Source organism: Opisthocomus hoazin, chromosome 1 (assembly GCF_030867145.1).
Source record: "Opisthocomus hoazin isolate bOpiHoa1 chromosome 1, bOpiHoa1.hap1, whole genome shotgun sequence".
In the NCBI taxonomy this organism is placed as follows: Eukaryota; Metazoa; Chordata; class Aves; order Opisthocomiformes; family Opisthocomidae; genus Opisthocomus; species Opisthocomus hoazin.
Genome location: NC_134414.1, coordinates 37768696 through 37784619, shown reverse-complemented (window position 1 = coordinate 37784619; position 15924 = coordinate 37768696). Strand labels below are relative to the sequence as shown.

Sequence of the window (15924 nt, the reverse complement as noted above, 5' to 3'; positions counted from 1 at the left end):
GCCTCTGGCCCTGAACTTGGTGAGGTGACGTGAAGCACGGAGCCGTGCCGCTGCCAGGCTCTCCTTCAGATGGCTGTGCCATGTTCTGCCAGCTCGTCGCGTTGGTCCAGGGCCCCTGGTTTTACTTGCAAACCCAGTTTTAAAGAGCAGCCAGGGGAGAGCCGCGCTTCGCCTGCCTCGGTGCGCTCGCTCCCGGGAAAGCAGCAGCCCAGCCCTGGAGATAGGCACGGCGAACTAAGTTCACCCCCTTCCCTGTCAGGATTTGTAGCCCTCCCAAATACATTTTTGCTAGCCTCATTTTTGAAGTTGAACATCCCCCTTCACCGCGCTCTGCAGTCCCCAAGCCCCGAAGCTGCTGCCGCCGGGGATGCAGCTGTGACGGGGGGAACAGCTGTACGCGTGTTCCGGTGACATGGAGCCGGCACCGACAGCACCAGGCGAGGGAAACCCGAGATTTTCGCCTGGAGAGATGAAGGCACGGTGGGAGGAAGGCGGCGAAGCTGATTCCCGCTAACACGTTACCCTATTAAACGGTGACATTTAAACCGGCTGCCGTCATCCGAAACTCAGCTGAAACTGGGCTGGCAGAGGGATTGCAGCCCCTCCGCTTGGAAATGCGGAGTCCCGGCCGGGGCATCCAAACCCGTCCTCCCCCGGTGCGCAGGGCTCAGATAAACCAGGAGCACGTCTCTTTTTTATTTCCCCTCTGTCTACCCCTCCCCCAGTAAGGCACGGGATTTGGGTCATGTTTATGATTTCATTGCTGCGTTTGTTAAAGATTACATCCATTAATGCAGTTTTAAGGTTAACCACTGCACTGACTTCCTTTACAAGACCCTAATTTCAGCTAAACCACTCGATCTTTTACCTGGTAACCTGCTGGTAAAACACATAGTCTTTGCGGCAAAAGCCACATCGTTGTTCTTTGTGTCTGCTCGTAAGCAGCCTTTTTATTATAACGGGGGCAAAGGGAGATTTAGGTGAAGCACTGCATGACGAAGGGGAAAAAAAGAGTGCCCAGACCCCTCCCTCCCTCCCAAAACACAGAAAAAGAGCAGCAGGATAGAGGAAACTATTCATTGCAGGTTTTGAATCTGTGCAAGTTAATTATCTATGCAAATTGTCAGAAGTCATTGGGAAGTGCTGTTCCTATAGGTGTTCAGAGAAATAACTGACGGACATCAAATGGAGCCACAACTTCTCCTTTGCCTGTCAGGGCTGGACTCGTCTGTGTGCAATTTCAAATTTCTATAAAATCCTTTCCTTAATTCACAGCTCACTCTTGGATGGAAAACCTCTTCCTGACTCCAGTAAGAGTTGCATTAGACCCTCCATGATGGAGCTAAATAAAAGTAACAGAAAGTTTAAGGCTCACCCTGCATCCTTCCAAGAGAGATTCAGTGGCTTTGTACTCAAAATATATATGACTTGCAAAGTTCTAGACCCGACTTTCAGATTTTGTATGAGAACTGAGTCTTGACTTCACCTTTCCCTTGAAATGCACAGATGGGTCCTACACACTTGTGAAGCGACTATTTTGGTGACCTGCTCTGGTTTATGCCTTTTCACTCTGAAGCATACGACACGTTTTTGCAAGCTATGGGTTACGGCATTGCCTCAGCTACTCGTGAAACAGCCATGAGCAATGTAGTTACTCTCTTTGACAGCGGTATGCATACATTTTGTTATATTTTGGCTTCCCCTTTGGTAAGTAAGGAAGCCAAGACAGAATAACATCGCTAACTTGATCTGCAGAGGGAGTTCAGACAGGCAGATCTGAAATTAATTTGCTCAGCGTGGGGAGCCCAGTTGAAAACTATACTTCTCACAAACCACCAAAATTAGGAAAGATTCAATAAAATCTTTTAAACATGATGAATAATGCATTGTTAACCTGACACGTATACCACTATTCATCCAGATCCCCTCAGAACAATTTTTTGAGGTGGAGGAATAAAAATGTATTACCCTCCAGCTTACAGATGCCAAAGTGACCTAGAGAAAAAGAGATAAATACGCTTGTTATGAAGGGAATCAGTATTAGAGCCGGCATCATTTATGTTCCTGGAATCAAATAGTGCATTAATCTGCATTACAAACTGTAATCTCCAGCGCAGCTAGAGTTCATGTGTATTTGGATTTTTTTTCTACGTTGCATATGCATTTTAGTGACACGTATTCTATTATCAGGACTGGATGTGGTCAAGCTAAAAACATTCTCACAATGCGTATATGTCCCCAGCACTTTGGGATTCTTTGAATACAAAGGGCAGCTCGTCAGCTGATGTCCATTGCCGTAGCGCAAACGATGTCAGAGGAGCTGTTTTGTACCAGTGAGCATCTCCCTTTAAAAGCCAGTCTTTCTGTATGCTTTTCACCAGTCTTCCCTTGCTTCAGTTAGGAAATTTAAGGCAGTTACTAAGAAGCGTGAAATTAAGTATGTTAAATGAAAGACATAGCTCATGCAAATATCGTGTGTGTTTTTAATGGCCGCATATAGCCCCATGTTCTTCAAGAGCCTGGCTCACAGAAGTCTGGTAGTACCATTTGTGCCATGGTATTCATAGCTGTATTCGCTGAGCTGAAACATGCTATTCAATATCTCTCTTACTGAGTCTGACATCGATCACCCAGGAGGATTTCAGCTATGCGATGAAGGGATGGAAGTCAGGTTGGCAGTCCTTATTGAGGCGAAGTGCCATGGCTACCTTAGGCAGCTTTACCTGAGCAAAGGCTGGAACTGGACCCTGATTATCTATTAATGCCTTTAAAAAGCAGAACAAGTGGAAACAGTGAGATCTTTAAAGCTGTGTCTGTGCACGGACAACGTGTACGTTCGTAGAAACAACTTTCTACGCTAACATGAATGAATAACTTGAGTACTTCCAGCAACGCTTAACACCTGCTTTGTTTCTCCATCTAGAAGAACTCTGTACACATTAGCTGGCTACAGATTTTAGAGCCTGTAATTTTGCAGATTCCACTACATACTATGCAGAAACCATATTCTCGTTGAACCGTACTTGTGGGACATTTCCTATCATTTGCAGATTTAGGTCATTACTACTAAAATCTTCACATTAAGTGACCTCAGGGGACATTCCTAGTACTTCAACTTTTTATCCTAGCACTCTGAAGTTTATCAAAATATGATGAAAGAGACTCGCTTGGAAGTGAGAGGCTGGTGTATTCCCTCCTTGTGACCCAATTTGTGTGTTTGAGCAGTCAGGAGAGAGGAGGGTCACAGCAGGGCAGCCCACGTGAGGACGCGGGATGCCCCCTGCATGGTGCAGAAAGTGTGCAGAAGCTAGGGCTGATAGTTAAGCTCTGAAGGTCAAGAGAAGTTGAAGAATTTTATTTATTCCCCATTTCACTTACAGATAGTCTTTTACCAGCTTTTGTGTATTTGAGATGAAATCTAGTGAAGGAAATCTGAGCTGTCTATACAGATACCTAAGGAGATCTCCAGGCCCTCTGCTGGCATCGTAACAGCTGTCGGAAGTCAGGGAAGCTGTTATATTTAAAACCCAAATTATTAACTTGTTTCTGTTTTTCCATGTGATATATGATGAAACAATGTATCTACACCTGTTGCTAAATGGTCCAATGTTTTATAAAATTCCAACGAGGTTTTAAATTAGCTTGCAGTGTAACCAATTGTGAAAGCAGATTGAAAACAAACCAGATCAGTGTCTTGCTCTGGAAGACACTGGTGCTGTGCATTATTATTCCAAAACTTCAGTGGAAGGCTGTTTGTGGAAATACACTTGAACCACCTACTGTTTTTAGGATCGAGGTCTAAATATGTAAGGAACAAGCAATCAGATGATGTTTTATTAAAAAAAACCAACAAACCCAAACACTCAAAGGTGCAAATTTGGGGTCATCAATAGAGTCAACTTCATGATCTCCCTGAGTACAAACATCCTAACCCCAATTTATAGAATCATAGAATTGTAGAATGCTTTGGGTTGGAAGGGACCGTTAGAGGTCATCTAGCCCAACCCCCCTGCAGTGAGCAGGGACATCTTCCACTAGACCAAGTTGCTCAGAGCCCCATCCAACCTGGCCTTGAATGTTTCCAGGGATGGGGCCTCCACTGCCTCTCTGGGCAACCTGTGCCAGTGTTTCACCACCCTCACGTTACAAAGTTTCTTCCTTATATCTAGTCCAAATCTACCCTCCCTTAGTTTAAAGTATGCATTTATATATTTATACACCTGAGTAATACGCTGTCTTTGTGTGCCTTTCCCCCTCTCTGTCTTGTCTCTCCTTTTCAACTGAATTTGAAAAGGTATTCTCCCATGGGTGAAATGTCTGCTTGTAAACAGTTTTGCACGTAACTTCACACAGGAACCTAGTCCTGTGATACAAATACATGTCAGTCACATGTGCCAATATTTTGAATGCTTTTTTAGTATGGGAAGAAATGTAACAGTGACTAGTGTTGTTCAGCTAGCACTGTTTCATTCGGTTGAATGAAATGGAGCTAGTCAGTCTTGCTGGCGTTCTGTTAGCACTAAGGGTTCCTCAAATCACAGTCACAATTACAAGGAATACATGTTAGAATTAATTAGCAAACTCTGTCTTGTCATCCTCTCGCAAAGTTTAATTATCATTCACCTTCAAAAGGCTCAAGGAATCTCAGTGAGACGTGTTCTGGCCTAATTTGCCATTCCTGAAATTAAGGCGGAGAAGAGGAAGCAAGGAGGGTGGAAAGAAGAAGTGTCCTTAAACTTTGCTTTTAACCTATCTTCCTTTGTAGCCATGCCCTAAATTAATTCCCTGGGAGGAGGACATACTGGCACTTGCCCGAGTTTCATCCCACATTTTTGAAAAAGGAGAACTCTTCCTCTGGTGAGGAGTGAGACGAGACAGAGCCATCCCTCAGTTTCACAAGCAGCCTGTAAGGTAAAGCGGCTATATGAGAACTCCATCTATTTTGAGATGTGGTGTTAATGGTAGGATTTAGGCCCTGTTATTATTATTCTAATAGGGAATGTATGTAATATGATCAAAATTCCTTTAAAATGTAAGAATAGAAATTTAGACTTTTTTTTTTTTAATGTAACTTTCAGCAATTTTTAAAACAGAACTTAACAGAAGTGACCCCACGTGGAGGAGGATAGTAGAATCACATTTGCAGCAACATAGAACTAAGCCCCGAGACCTGCAAGGCTTGCTGGAAACGTTTCATTTCCCCTCCTGTGAAGAGGAGTCCCGAGAAAAGAAATGGGATACTCCAGAGTGTGGGAAACGGAGATCGTGGCCAGGTGCCTGCCGCGTAGGATAGGTTGTACCCTATGCGTCTGGTTTTGTTTCTCATCAGCTGCTCTGTATTTAGGTACTGCGGCATTATGTTGGTGTATTAAGAGATGTCAGTTCCCTTTCTAGAAATATAAATAGAATTGTGGGAATATAGAAGCCGCAAGTATTGATTGCTTTCTTCTGTGTAATCCGGTCCACGCAGCGAGGAGCTGTGTGTTTTACTCAGCGTTGCTGTGACTGAAATCCTTATTTTGAACGCTGACTGCACACAAGCCACAGCGATTCCCAAGTCCCACAATTCCGAACATGTGGTGACATTTGGAGATCGCGTGCGCTGCCAGAGCCGAGATTAAAACGGAAAACTGACCCTGTCTTCCCCCAAAAAAGTAAAAGGCTCCTCTTGCACAAAGACAAAAGCGAACGGAGCAGTGGGAAAATCAAACCGAGAGGAGCAAGCCGCCGGAGAGCACTGCAGGCATCCGCCACAACTGTCCCAGGGCCCCGGCGCTGAAGGGTGCGGTGGGACTGCCCGGCTGGAGCCAGGGGCCAGCAGCCCCCTTCCACGAGGTGCCGCCCGTCCGGTCCCCCCACGGGTGTCCGCGGGGCGCGGGTCACGCCGGCGCGGGAAGCCCGGGCAGGTGCGGGGGCACCGCGGGCCCTCCCCACCCGCCCCCGCCGGCTTCGCCCCTCAGACTCGGCCCCCCGGGAGCCGGCGGCCGCGGCGCGGGGGGGGCCGGGCCCGCCCGCCCGGCTCCGCCCGCCCCAGCCCCCTGCGAGCGGGCAGCGGCGGCCGCGGGGCCGGGCCGGGGCGGGGACGCGGCGCTGCCCCGTCAGGGGAGGCGGTGGAAGATGGCGGCCCGGCGGTCCGCCCCGCTCCGCCAGCGCCCGGCTCCCTCCCCCCCGCACCGCCCCTGTCCCCACCCTCCCGCGCCGCCTCCTCCTCCTCCTCCTCCTCCTCCCCGGGGAGGGGAGCGGCAGCGGCTGCCCTGGCTGAGCCGGGCTCGTGTGCTCTCTCTCGGCAGGAGTCCGGGAAGATGGCCGGGGCCGAGGCGGGGATGAGCGGCGCCGGGATCCCGCAGCAGCCCCAGCCCCAACCCCCGGCGGCGGCGGCGGACGAGTCGTCGGACAGCGAAGGGGAGCACGAGGGCCCCCAGAAACTCATCCGGAAAGTGTCCACCTCGGGCCAGCTCCGCAGCAAGGTAAGGCGGGGGCGGGAGCCGGCGAGCCCCGCCGCCCCCGGGGCGAGTTTCTCCATCCCCGGCCGAGAGCGGGGCCAGCCCGGAGCCGCCGCATCCCGCCCGCATCCCCGGGAGCGGCGGCGGGCGGAGAGGCGGCTGAGGCAGCCGTGCCTCTTCCTTCCTTCCCTCTCCCCTCCTCCCCGGCCAGCTGTTGCGTCCACATCTGTCCCCGGCTGGCAGGAAGAGCCCCCCGGGGCTCCGCGGGGCCGGAGGGGAAGCCGCCTTGCCCCGGCAGCCGCCCTGCCCGGCGTCCTGGGTGCGGGGGAAGCGGCGGGCTGGCTCCCTCCGGCTTCTCGTCCCCGGCCGCGGGGATCCCGCCCCGCCGCCCCACGGCGCGGGTGGGCTGCTGCGGCGAGCCCTTCCTCACCAGCTCTCCTCCTCCCCCTCCTCTTCCTCCCCGTCCGGGGCTGCCGCGGTTTCCCGGCGGGACGAGACGGGACGGGGCGGGGGGAGCCCCCCGCTCGCCTGAAGCAGCTGTCAGAATTTCGGGAGATTAAAACGCGGGGCTTTGGGCCGGCTCGGGCGGCCGGAGGCATCCCGGCGGAGTTAACTTTTCGGCGGACGGTGTGCTTACCTCGCGTTGTCTCTTCCTCCGTGAAACGGACTTGACAGGCGTGGGATTAACAGCACAAAGGCGATGAGACCCGGCTGGCTTCCTGCGTGGAGAGGTCCCGTGGCTTCCTGCGGAGCGCGGCCCGCGTTCGGCGGCGGGGTCCGCGCGGGACCCCGCTGCGCAGAGCCCGTGGGCGCAGCGGCCTCAAGGCTGTGCTGCCAGCGCGGGGTCCGAGGGGCAGAGAGAGTCCGTGCGGGCCCGGACGGATCCCGCTTCGGGCTGGGTTTCCACACCGTGGGCCGCTCGTCGCTTCCTTTGCGGGGCGCCCGGTGAAGTTACCCAGGAGCCGCCCGGGGAGTGCTGCCGGCTGGCTGCCGCGCTCCCCGTCAGCTTGCGCTTCGCTGCGTCCCAAGGGCAGCCACCGCTGAACAGAAAGCGTTCCCTGGCGAGCAGCAGCCTTATCCCCTTACGCCAAGTGGAAAGCAGGTGGTGGGTTTTTTTTTCCTGGAACCTCCTAAGCACGGTGTGTCGTCCCGCGTTACCGCTCAGTGAGAATTTTGCGTTTGCAGATGTTAGGCCTGGCTGAAGGGTTACTGTGGCAAATAATGCGCAGCTATTGCGTCGTGTTGGAAACACAGCCCTGCGCAAACTTTCAGCGTGAACACCGCGTCTGTGCGGTGGTCCTCACAACGTTTTAAAAGTGACAGAAGGTGATGCTCTGCTGGCTGCAGTGCTGGTGTGCATTGTTCGAGGGTTTGCTCTCGTAGAGGTTGGTACCTGCGTAAGGAAAACACGTGGATTATGAAAGTTATTGAAGCATGAGATCCCAGCCAGTTCTTACCAACTGTTACGGGCTGGTGGGATGCTCTGCGTCTGAGAGCTGTGAACGAATGCAAGGCTGTGATCGCCTGAGGTTCTGAGCCAGCTCCACAAGTGATGCTTTTGCTGATCGTAGTTTGCGTCTCGGTTCTATTTCTGTGAGTCGGATATATATCGGAAAAACTGACTGCTGACATAATTGGACTCGTAAAATGTTGCTTTGCTGGTTGCAATTTACAAAAATATGCAAGCCTGAATATAAACATCTTTCTTTCCATTTAATTAAAAGTGATATATCTTTGTTAAAGATGAGACCTGTGTTAAATAATTCAGTAGCACTTTATTTTATAACTCACGATGCATTATTTACAAGTAGCTATATTTAGACAGACAACTCCCATTTAGTTTAAGGGTGTTGTATGTTTGCTGTTGTAGTAGTTGGTGATCAGTGGTTACATGAAACCACTAGAGCAAGGAACATCAGGGAGCTGCTCTTTTACTTAGGAAGTCCCTTCCATTCAAATTAGATTTGTTAAGCTTCGCTTACTCGGTGAATGTGTTTGTAAGCTCAGGTTTTAATTAAATGGATTGGGTTTGTCTTCCAGCTAAGAATAGGCTTTTGAAAGAACCCAAACCATGTATATTACATTTATCATTGATGCTTGTGGGCCGTTTAATGCTGTGCTGTTTTCCTCTGGATGTTGCTCATATACTTACTTGAAACACTTCAGAGACGTGGTATTGATTCCTTAGCTCAGAACTGTACCCAAAAGTCTCTGCTGTTAATTGTTTTTATTTTACTTAAGGAAGATGTTATTTTTAGATGTTTTAGTACAGTTGATAATTTGTGAAAGCTACCATATGGTGACACTTTGCAGACAGAATCATTCAGGAGTGGATTTTTTTTTAACGTGTGTATAAAGAGATTTAGCAAATGTATGTATAAGAGCAAGCCCCTTTTGCTAGCACAAACAAGTTCTGAAGATTTCTAACAGCTGTAGTGCTCAAAGGGAGTTTTTAAGCTTTGCCCTCTTCTTCCTAAATAAAAACAATTAATTATTTATCTGGGGCCAGGAGGTGAAAAACAGAACAGGAAAAATGGAAAAAAAAATACTGTATTGGCAGATGTAATTACACTGAAGTTCATTGCTTGTTTGTGATACGCTGACCGTATGCTTGTAGTTCTGCTTAGAAATCTGTTGTCCAGTTTTACCACCGCTTGCCCATGTTGAATAGCAACTTCCTGTGCAAATAGCTCACTTGATTTCAGTGGAACTACTTTTACAGTAAATCGCTACAAGAAACGGGTGGGTGATGGGGCCAGATGTTTATGTAACTTCTAATGTGAGTGTATTTTTAATTTATGCATACATATTCCTCACATTTTTAGAGTACTGTAAAGGCATGTCTGTGTCAAAATATGAGCATCATTAATTTCCCCAAACAGAAAACTCAAAGAACAGTATGGTTTGGTGTCTGCAAACCTGAGGAGGAGAGAACAGGTTGCAGTGCAAAGGATGAAACTATTCTTTGGGCTAACACCTTGTTTGTTCCTAGGAGCTGTTTGCTGAAGCCCCATGCTTGGTTATAGAGTGACACTGTGTCAGTAGGTGTCTTTAGGGGAGTCAGAACCAAAATTATTTCATACCTTTATGAGATTAAAGCCAGCATCTTTAAACCTCATCTGGGAAGCAGTTGCATCTGTGGAGCTCATATGTGTCCCCTGGAGCAAATGCAAGGGAATAAACAGGTGGCAGGTACCTTGTGAAGTTCGAGCAGTTTTGAGATGAAATCCCCAACGGAGATCGTTGAAACAGTTCTTGACTTCTTGATGTCTACCCACAATTTCCCCCCCATTCTGAGACCTGAATACTTAGTACATAAAAAGTGCTTTGGTAAAAAGTATTTTTGGAACATACATTTTGTTTTTATGAGGGCTTTGGAAAACTGCAGTCGTACAGTTTTGAAGTAGTGTGTGACGCTGTACAAACAGTGTTACATTGAGCATTTAAGTCATCGGAAGTTCTCCATGTGGCTGCATTAAGTTTGTCTTCTTAACTTTTAAAGACACTGGTTAAGACAGGTAATATCGGTGCCTTTCTTAAGTGAGACAGATGACTTCAGTTCTTTGGGGCTGCAGCCCAAACACTCTGCCTGTCATCAGCTGGCTTGTAGTTTCTTTGAAATTAGGCACTGTAGTGCAAAATATATTTCTTAGAGATGGTCTTGCTCCATTTCCTTATAGCTGGGACCCATCGAGAAGGGAAGGTTCAAGTTAGAGCTGACACTTCTTGTCTTTAAATTCTGCTCATCTTGGGTGCAAGCGCAAGATTAATAAATGAAACAGTGCCTGGATGCTTGGAAGTAGAGTTGTCAGATGAGCAGAGGTATAGTTCCTACTCTTGTCTTGAGTACTCTCTGCTAAAAAGTGGATATGAAGAATAGCACTCTTCATCGCTGACCTGGCTTCCTACTTTAATGGGTCCAGGTGCAGTTAATGGGAAAGCTCTGCTGGATCCGTGTTTTGCTCTCAAGTCTGCGACTGGGTATCTGGCCTGCGTTCATTTTTTGGATGAAGCAGACGTTGTGGAGCAGAAAGTGTAAATCAGGAAATGCAAGAAAATTGAGTGTATTGAGTGAGATAAATACATTTGTAACGTATCCAGGAGAAGAGTTTCTTCTTCTCCTTCACCCCCAGTGATTTTGGTTAATAATGAAATTACTGTAACATGGGAGGTGTTCGGAAACACCTTAGCGGAGTGTAGTCTAATTGAATGGCAAGAGTTGTTACTAGAATTATTTTATCTATGGTCTTAAGATACTTTTTTAGATATCCTAAATCATTATGGAGTAATAAAAGTAAATTAATTAAATTCCCCACTGAGTTTTTATTGGCCTTAGAGGATAAAACCAACCATTTAGGAAGTGAGCCTTCGAAAAGTTTCTAACCTCTTCCATATGGTGACATTTGCCAGTGCCAAGTCCCAGTAGTCACTTCCTGTGTGTTTCTGGTATCCATTTCTCCCCGATTACCATAGCTTGTTAATTCACCTAAATGTAAAGTGCTGTGGTTGATCCCGGCATTGGACTTCATCAACATCATTCTCTGCAAAGTCATCTGCTTTTTCTAGCTTTGATAGTTCCTGATTGACTCAGCTAAGTAGTGGTTGGTTCCTTTCTGGTTAAGGAAACATGATTTTTACGTACCAGAAGTTCTCAGGGGAATGCCACGGTAGCAAATTTAACCCCATTGGGGATCCTGTATGTGCATTAGGATTGCCTGAATCTGCACAGCTTCAAGATGCATTGTAATTTTCAATTTATTTTGCAATGGCAGTAACACTTGCAGTGTCACTAAACTTTATTGTTGTGTTTACGCAGCATGGGGCAGAACTGAAGTGACCAAGCAAGTAGGAATCGTCCTCAAGTTCTTGGCACCTGGCAGTGGCTACAGAAAAGATTGAAGGGTGCTGCAGGATATCTGTCTGCAGTATTCCTATTTTCCATTATTTTGGCCCTGCGATTAAATTAGTTACTCAGTGCATGTGCTATATATCCGTCTTTAGTAAAATGTTTAATCCACTTTTTTTCACAACTGTTGTAAAATCTCTGGCAAGTTTGATTGCCTTCCCGCATCTTGGGGTCTTTAACCCAATTTTTTAAGTGAAATACTCGGAATCATTTCATCAGTGTATGCTCCTGATACGTGCAGACACACGTACTCATGCACAGAGTAATATATATAAGGTTTCATATATGTATGTATATTATTCAGTTCTAGAGTAGGCCTGGCCGAAGCAAACCAGTTTCAGTGTGAAACAGTGCACGATATTTATTGCTTCTCATACTTGCTGTATCTCTACATAAGCTTTCAAAAAAGGGTCCATTAATGAAAAATTTCAGCCAGAGACAGGGTAGGTTTGGGATGTTGAAAATGACTGAACGCGCTACGTAGCAGCGAGCAGGCTTAGAATGGAAAGAGTTACACTATTTAAGGCACAGTGGTCATTCCCACTCCAAATCCTGACACATGTTTGTACAAAACTGAAGTGAAATCTGCTAAGGCATTTTGGTGATGCATGTATTGGCAAAGCTTAAATTGCAAAGTACCAGAAAGGAGGAGCTTGTAACATTTTTAGTAGATGTTTGCAAGCAGGTCTTCGAAGAAAATCTTGCGTTTGGTCTTTTTTTTTTTTTTTCTTTGTAGGATCTTTAAAGGACTGAGAAATAACATGAATTGTACTTCCCCCCCCCCCCCCAGCCAGCTGGTGAACTGGGAATGTGAAAAAAGACAAGATCATCACACTCTCATCTTTTAATATAAGAGATTTTGATTGTTTTGTGTTTTGTTTCAAGGAGCTGGGGAATGCTTTTCTGCCAAAAAGATCAGGTGAAACGAGTTGAGCTTCTTGTTAAGTTTAGAGAGAATTTGTGGTTTAAAGAAGCACAAAAAGAGACTGATTGAAGAATAAATGACAACTGGGAATCCCTTTCCATGATGCCTTACCTTGTGAACTTCATGTGCGCAGTCCAGAAGATGCGTAACAGCCATGCTGGAGCTCAAGAAAGGACTATTCTGTAGCTGGGTCTTTATCCATGTAAGGCTGTATGGATAATTTGTGGACATTTTGAGTTGTTTCCAGCAGTTAAATCAGAATCCAGGATGCGAGACTGCTGTATGACTCCTGTATGACTAGCTGGACTAGCCAAGTCAGTCTGGCTATCAGTAGCAGAATACGCAGAATTACAGTGATTTTTGTAACTGGAGTAGCGATCGTAAGAATAGTCTGTCTGCCTATCACAGAGCCTCTGTCTGAAGGGAAGTATTAAATCCTCTTGACTTACTGAAGACAATAAAAGGCAGCTTAGACCTGTGTTCTTGCTCTGAACACTCCCAAATGCCAAGTTTTTTTTTTTTTTGAGCAATGTTACTCTCATGTTCTTTGAACTCTGACCAGCTACGCTTCTGGTAGGGGGACATCTGTAGAACAACAGGTATAGTCTGGAGAGCTCAAAATCTAAGCGCAGCAAGAAGGTGATGTGGAGAGTTGTGTGCTTGCGTGTGGATTCACTGAAGCTCAGAATGCAGAGTTTTGGATCTAAAAGAATGCTTCTGTAGTCATTCCGATGTTTTGGATGCTTTTCTCTGATAGGGATAATTAAGACACAGGTCGGTGTCTGGTGAAGGTAGTTCAGTAGCTCACTTGTCAAGGAACCACAAGACCAATATTGTGTATTGATTGGCCATTAGATTTTTGAGATTCTTTGTAATTATTTGTAACGTAGGTGGATGTGATGTTAGAAAGTTATTGACAGCATGGCTAGCTTTGTTCATTTTTTTAAGGTTGATACTTTGGTACCTGGACTTTGTTTTATATGAAGAGAGATAACTCCTCCTTTCACCTTGATGTTTGCCACCATGTTACAATACTGTTTTATCCTGTCCCCTCCTGCCTCCAAAAAGTATGTTGCGTTCCCCAAAATCTTCTTTTAAAAACCTGGGAACAGGCTAGTGAATAACAGTGCAGTAACCGTACCTCTGTTACACTGAGTTCAAGCCACAACTCTCAATTTGCTAGCAATGGCAAAGAGAGCCTAGCTTGGGGGCATCCATAACTTACATCCTCCACATAGTACTAAAAGAAACCTCATTCTTTCTTAACGTAAGCATTGCATTTGCTACAGCAGACAAGCTTGATGCTGACCCAAAATAAGTATTATTTCATTGATACACTAAAAATAAGACCACTGCATTAGATGCTATTTAAAATGAAATAAGATATTTATTCTGGTAAAACATTTAAGCACATACTGAAACACTTCAGTTGTCCTGTACTCTTTTGTATGATTAATTACTTCTTAAAATTAAGCCGGTGCTGAAGTGCTCATTGGATGTGGGCCATAAAAACTTTCTACATGAAATCAGAACATGGTTGACTTATAAAACTTTTGCGGTGTAGGATTTATCCTGATACATTGCAAAATTATGAAAAAAGAGCAAATAATTGGTTTTTTTCCAGCTAAATTTTTCATTTGACTAATCTTCCTGGTTAGGAATATTTCACTGCTTTAGATACTGAAAGCACAATAACCTGAGCTATACTCCTGGGAGAGGTAACGTTATTGTAATGAATTTCGGGAAGGCTTTACACCTGATGAGAATTTATTTGTTTATTAGATGGGTGGCCTGAGATTTGTGATGATCTGACCCATTCATTTCCTTACCTTTAAACGTTTGGGCTGTGCAAATAATGCGAGATCCCGCTACGTTATTGTCACTTAGCAACCTTAATAAGGTTTCGAAGCCAAGTAGTAGCTTGTGGGTGGTGAGTCTCCCTACCTATCTGCCGGGTGGGAAGCAGCACGAGCCCCTCTGTGTCCAGCCCATGCCAGGGTCTTTTGAGATGTGCTCGCTGAGGAGAGCCGGCCGTGCCCTCGCTGCTGTTTTGCACTTCTGGAATCGCTGCATGCTGGGAAGATCTGCCGAGGTTTTTCATGCCTGCGGAGATTTAAGTGGATCTAAGGGGCTGTCATGCTGCTCTGGTCAGTTATGTCCTGTTGTGTGGTTGCTTAAATTTAGCAACTGAGTTTGACTGTCTTCAGTTTGTTAGCTGGTTGTCATTATTGCCGCTGTGATGCTCTGGATTGAGAGGGAGGTCGGTGTCTTCCCAGCTCTTGGTGAGAAGGGTGGCTTGCTCTGGTTCACCTGAGGAGGTCGGAAGGGTTCAGCGTGGCTAACCAACAGCCCCGGCCGTCCATCGGGCAGAGGCTTCTTCCCTCCCCGTGCACACTCACTGCTGGTCGTGAGGACGGGCACATACTTCTGTGTTTGTTTTAATGCTCCCATAGAGACATCTCGCTTCTTGTTCTCTCCCTCCTTTCCTGCCTGTTGCTGTCAGGGTTTCTCAGGAATTTGAACAAAGGGTGACATCCCTTTTCCTTTCAGCCTGTGCCTCTGCAAGGTTTCTCCCAGTAAGCCCCATAAAGAGAGGAACAGCCTAAGAACAAAAAGTGTGCTGGACGTGGAGCCTTAGAGAGGCTGCAGATCTATGAGGTTGCTTCTGTGGGTCATTCCACTCTACACTGCCTCCTCCTTCAGTGGTACTGATCGATCTTGGGAGCAGATGGTTCATTGGGGAGCTATTGACTTGAAAATTAATGCACCCTTTTTGCTGATTTTTCAGCTGTTATTGTCATTTTTTGCCTAGTGTCTCAGGGAGCTTTACAGGAGTTACTCTGTAGACAAAGATTGATTTGCCTCAGTCTCAGAGGTCTGTTAAAAGTGGAAAAAAAAAAAAGAGAGCACAAAGGGTAAAAGGGGGCTTAATGAGTCAAGGATCTTGTCACTGAGAGAGTATGGTGGTGTTCATGGTGTAAATGATAATTCTTTCTATTGTGTATTAACTTGATATATTTATAATATGTGGCTTTTGCCTGGGAAGAATGCTGAGTGGATGCAGGTCTGCAAGGAGGAGCTAGCGTAAGGGAGTTACTTGGTGAGTGAGATGAAGAGCCAGCACTTCTGATTAAACCAGAGCTTTTAAGAGGAGATGGCGTGGGGAAATAATTTACACAGGTTCGCATTACAGACAAAATAAACAGGAATAACCTTCAGAGCCTTCTATCTGATGTTGTTAAACTTTATTTTCTTTCCCCTGAGTGAGTGAACTTGTTTAAGCAAACTTTGCATGCAAACTTTGCATATAACCTGGAAGTCTGCATAATAATGCTTTTGTAGGGGGAAAACAGAATTTAAGGAAAATTCTTCATGCAGCTCAGTTGACTGCATCTTGGGATTTTTTTGGTTATGAATGAATGCTGGGCTAATACACCTGTTTGTATGCTTCTTCTTGCCTGCTTCTGGCAGCAAGCAAGCTTTAGGAGGCAAAGAAAGGACTCTTAGCTGTACTGAGTCCACTGGTTAACATTTTGTAGAGAGAACGTATTGGTCAATGTGCCTCAAAACTATGCGCAGGCAAGATAAAATTTGTACCCGAGACACTCTGCTGCTTAGGCCGGTGGTCTCCAACCTTCCACTGGTAAATG

General features: G+C 46.3%; 1 protein-coding gene across 2 annotated transcripts in view; it reads left to right on the top strand.

Annotated features, from left to right (window-relative positions):
• DGKH (diacylglycerol kinase eta) overlaps positions 1-15924 on the top strand; it is a 173978-nt gene that overhangs the window by 763 nt on the left and 157291 nt on the right. For both annotated transcript variants that reach the window (XM_075422450.1, XM_075422439.1), the window contains exon 2: positions 6291-6467. In XM_075422450.1, coding sequence (XP_075278565.1) covers positions 6291-6467 — 177 coding nt within the window. The remainder of the gene's footprint in view (positions 1-6290; positions 6468-15924) is intronic.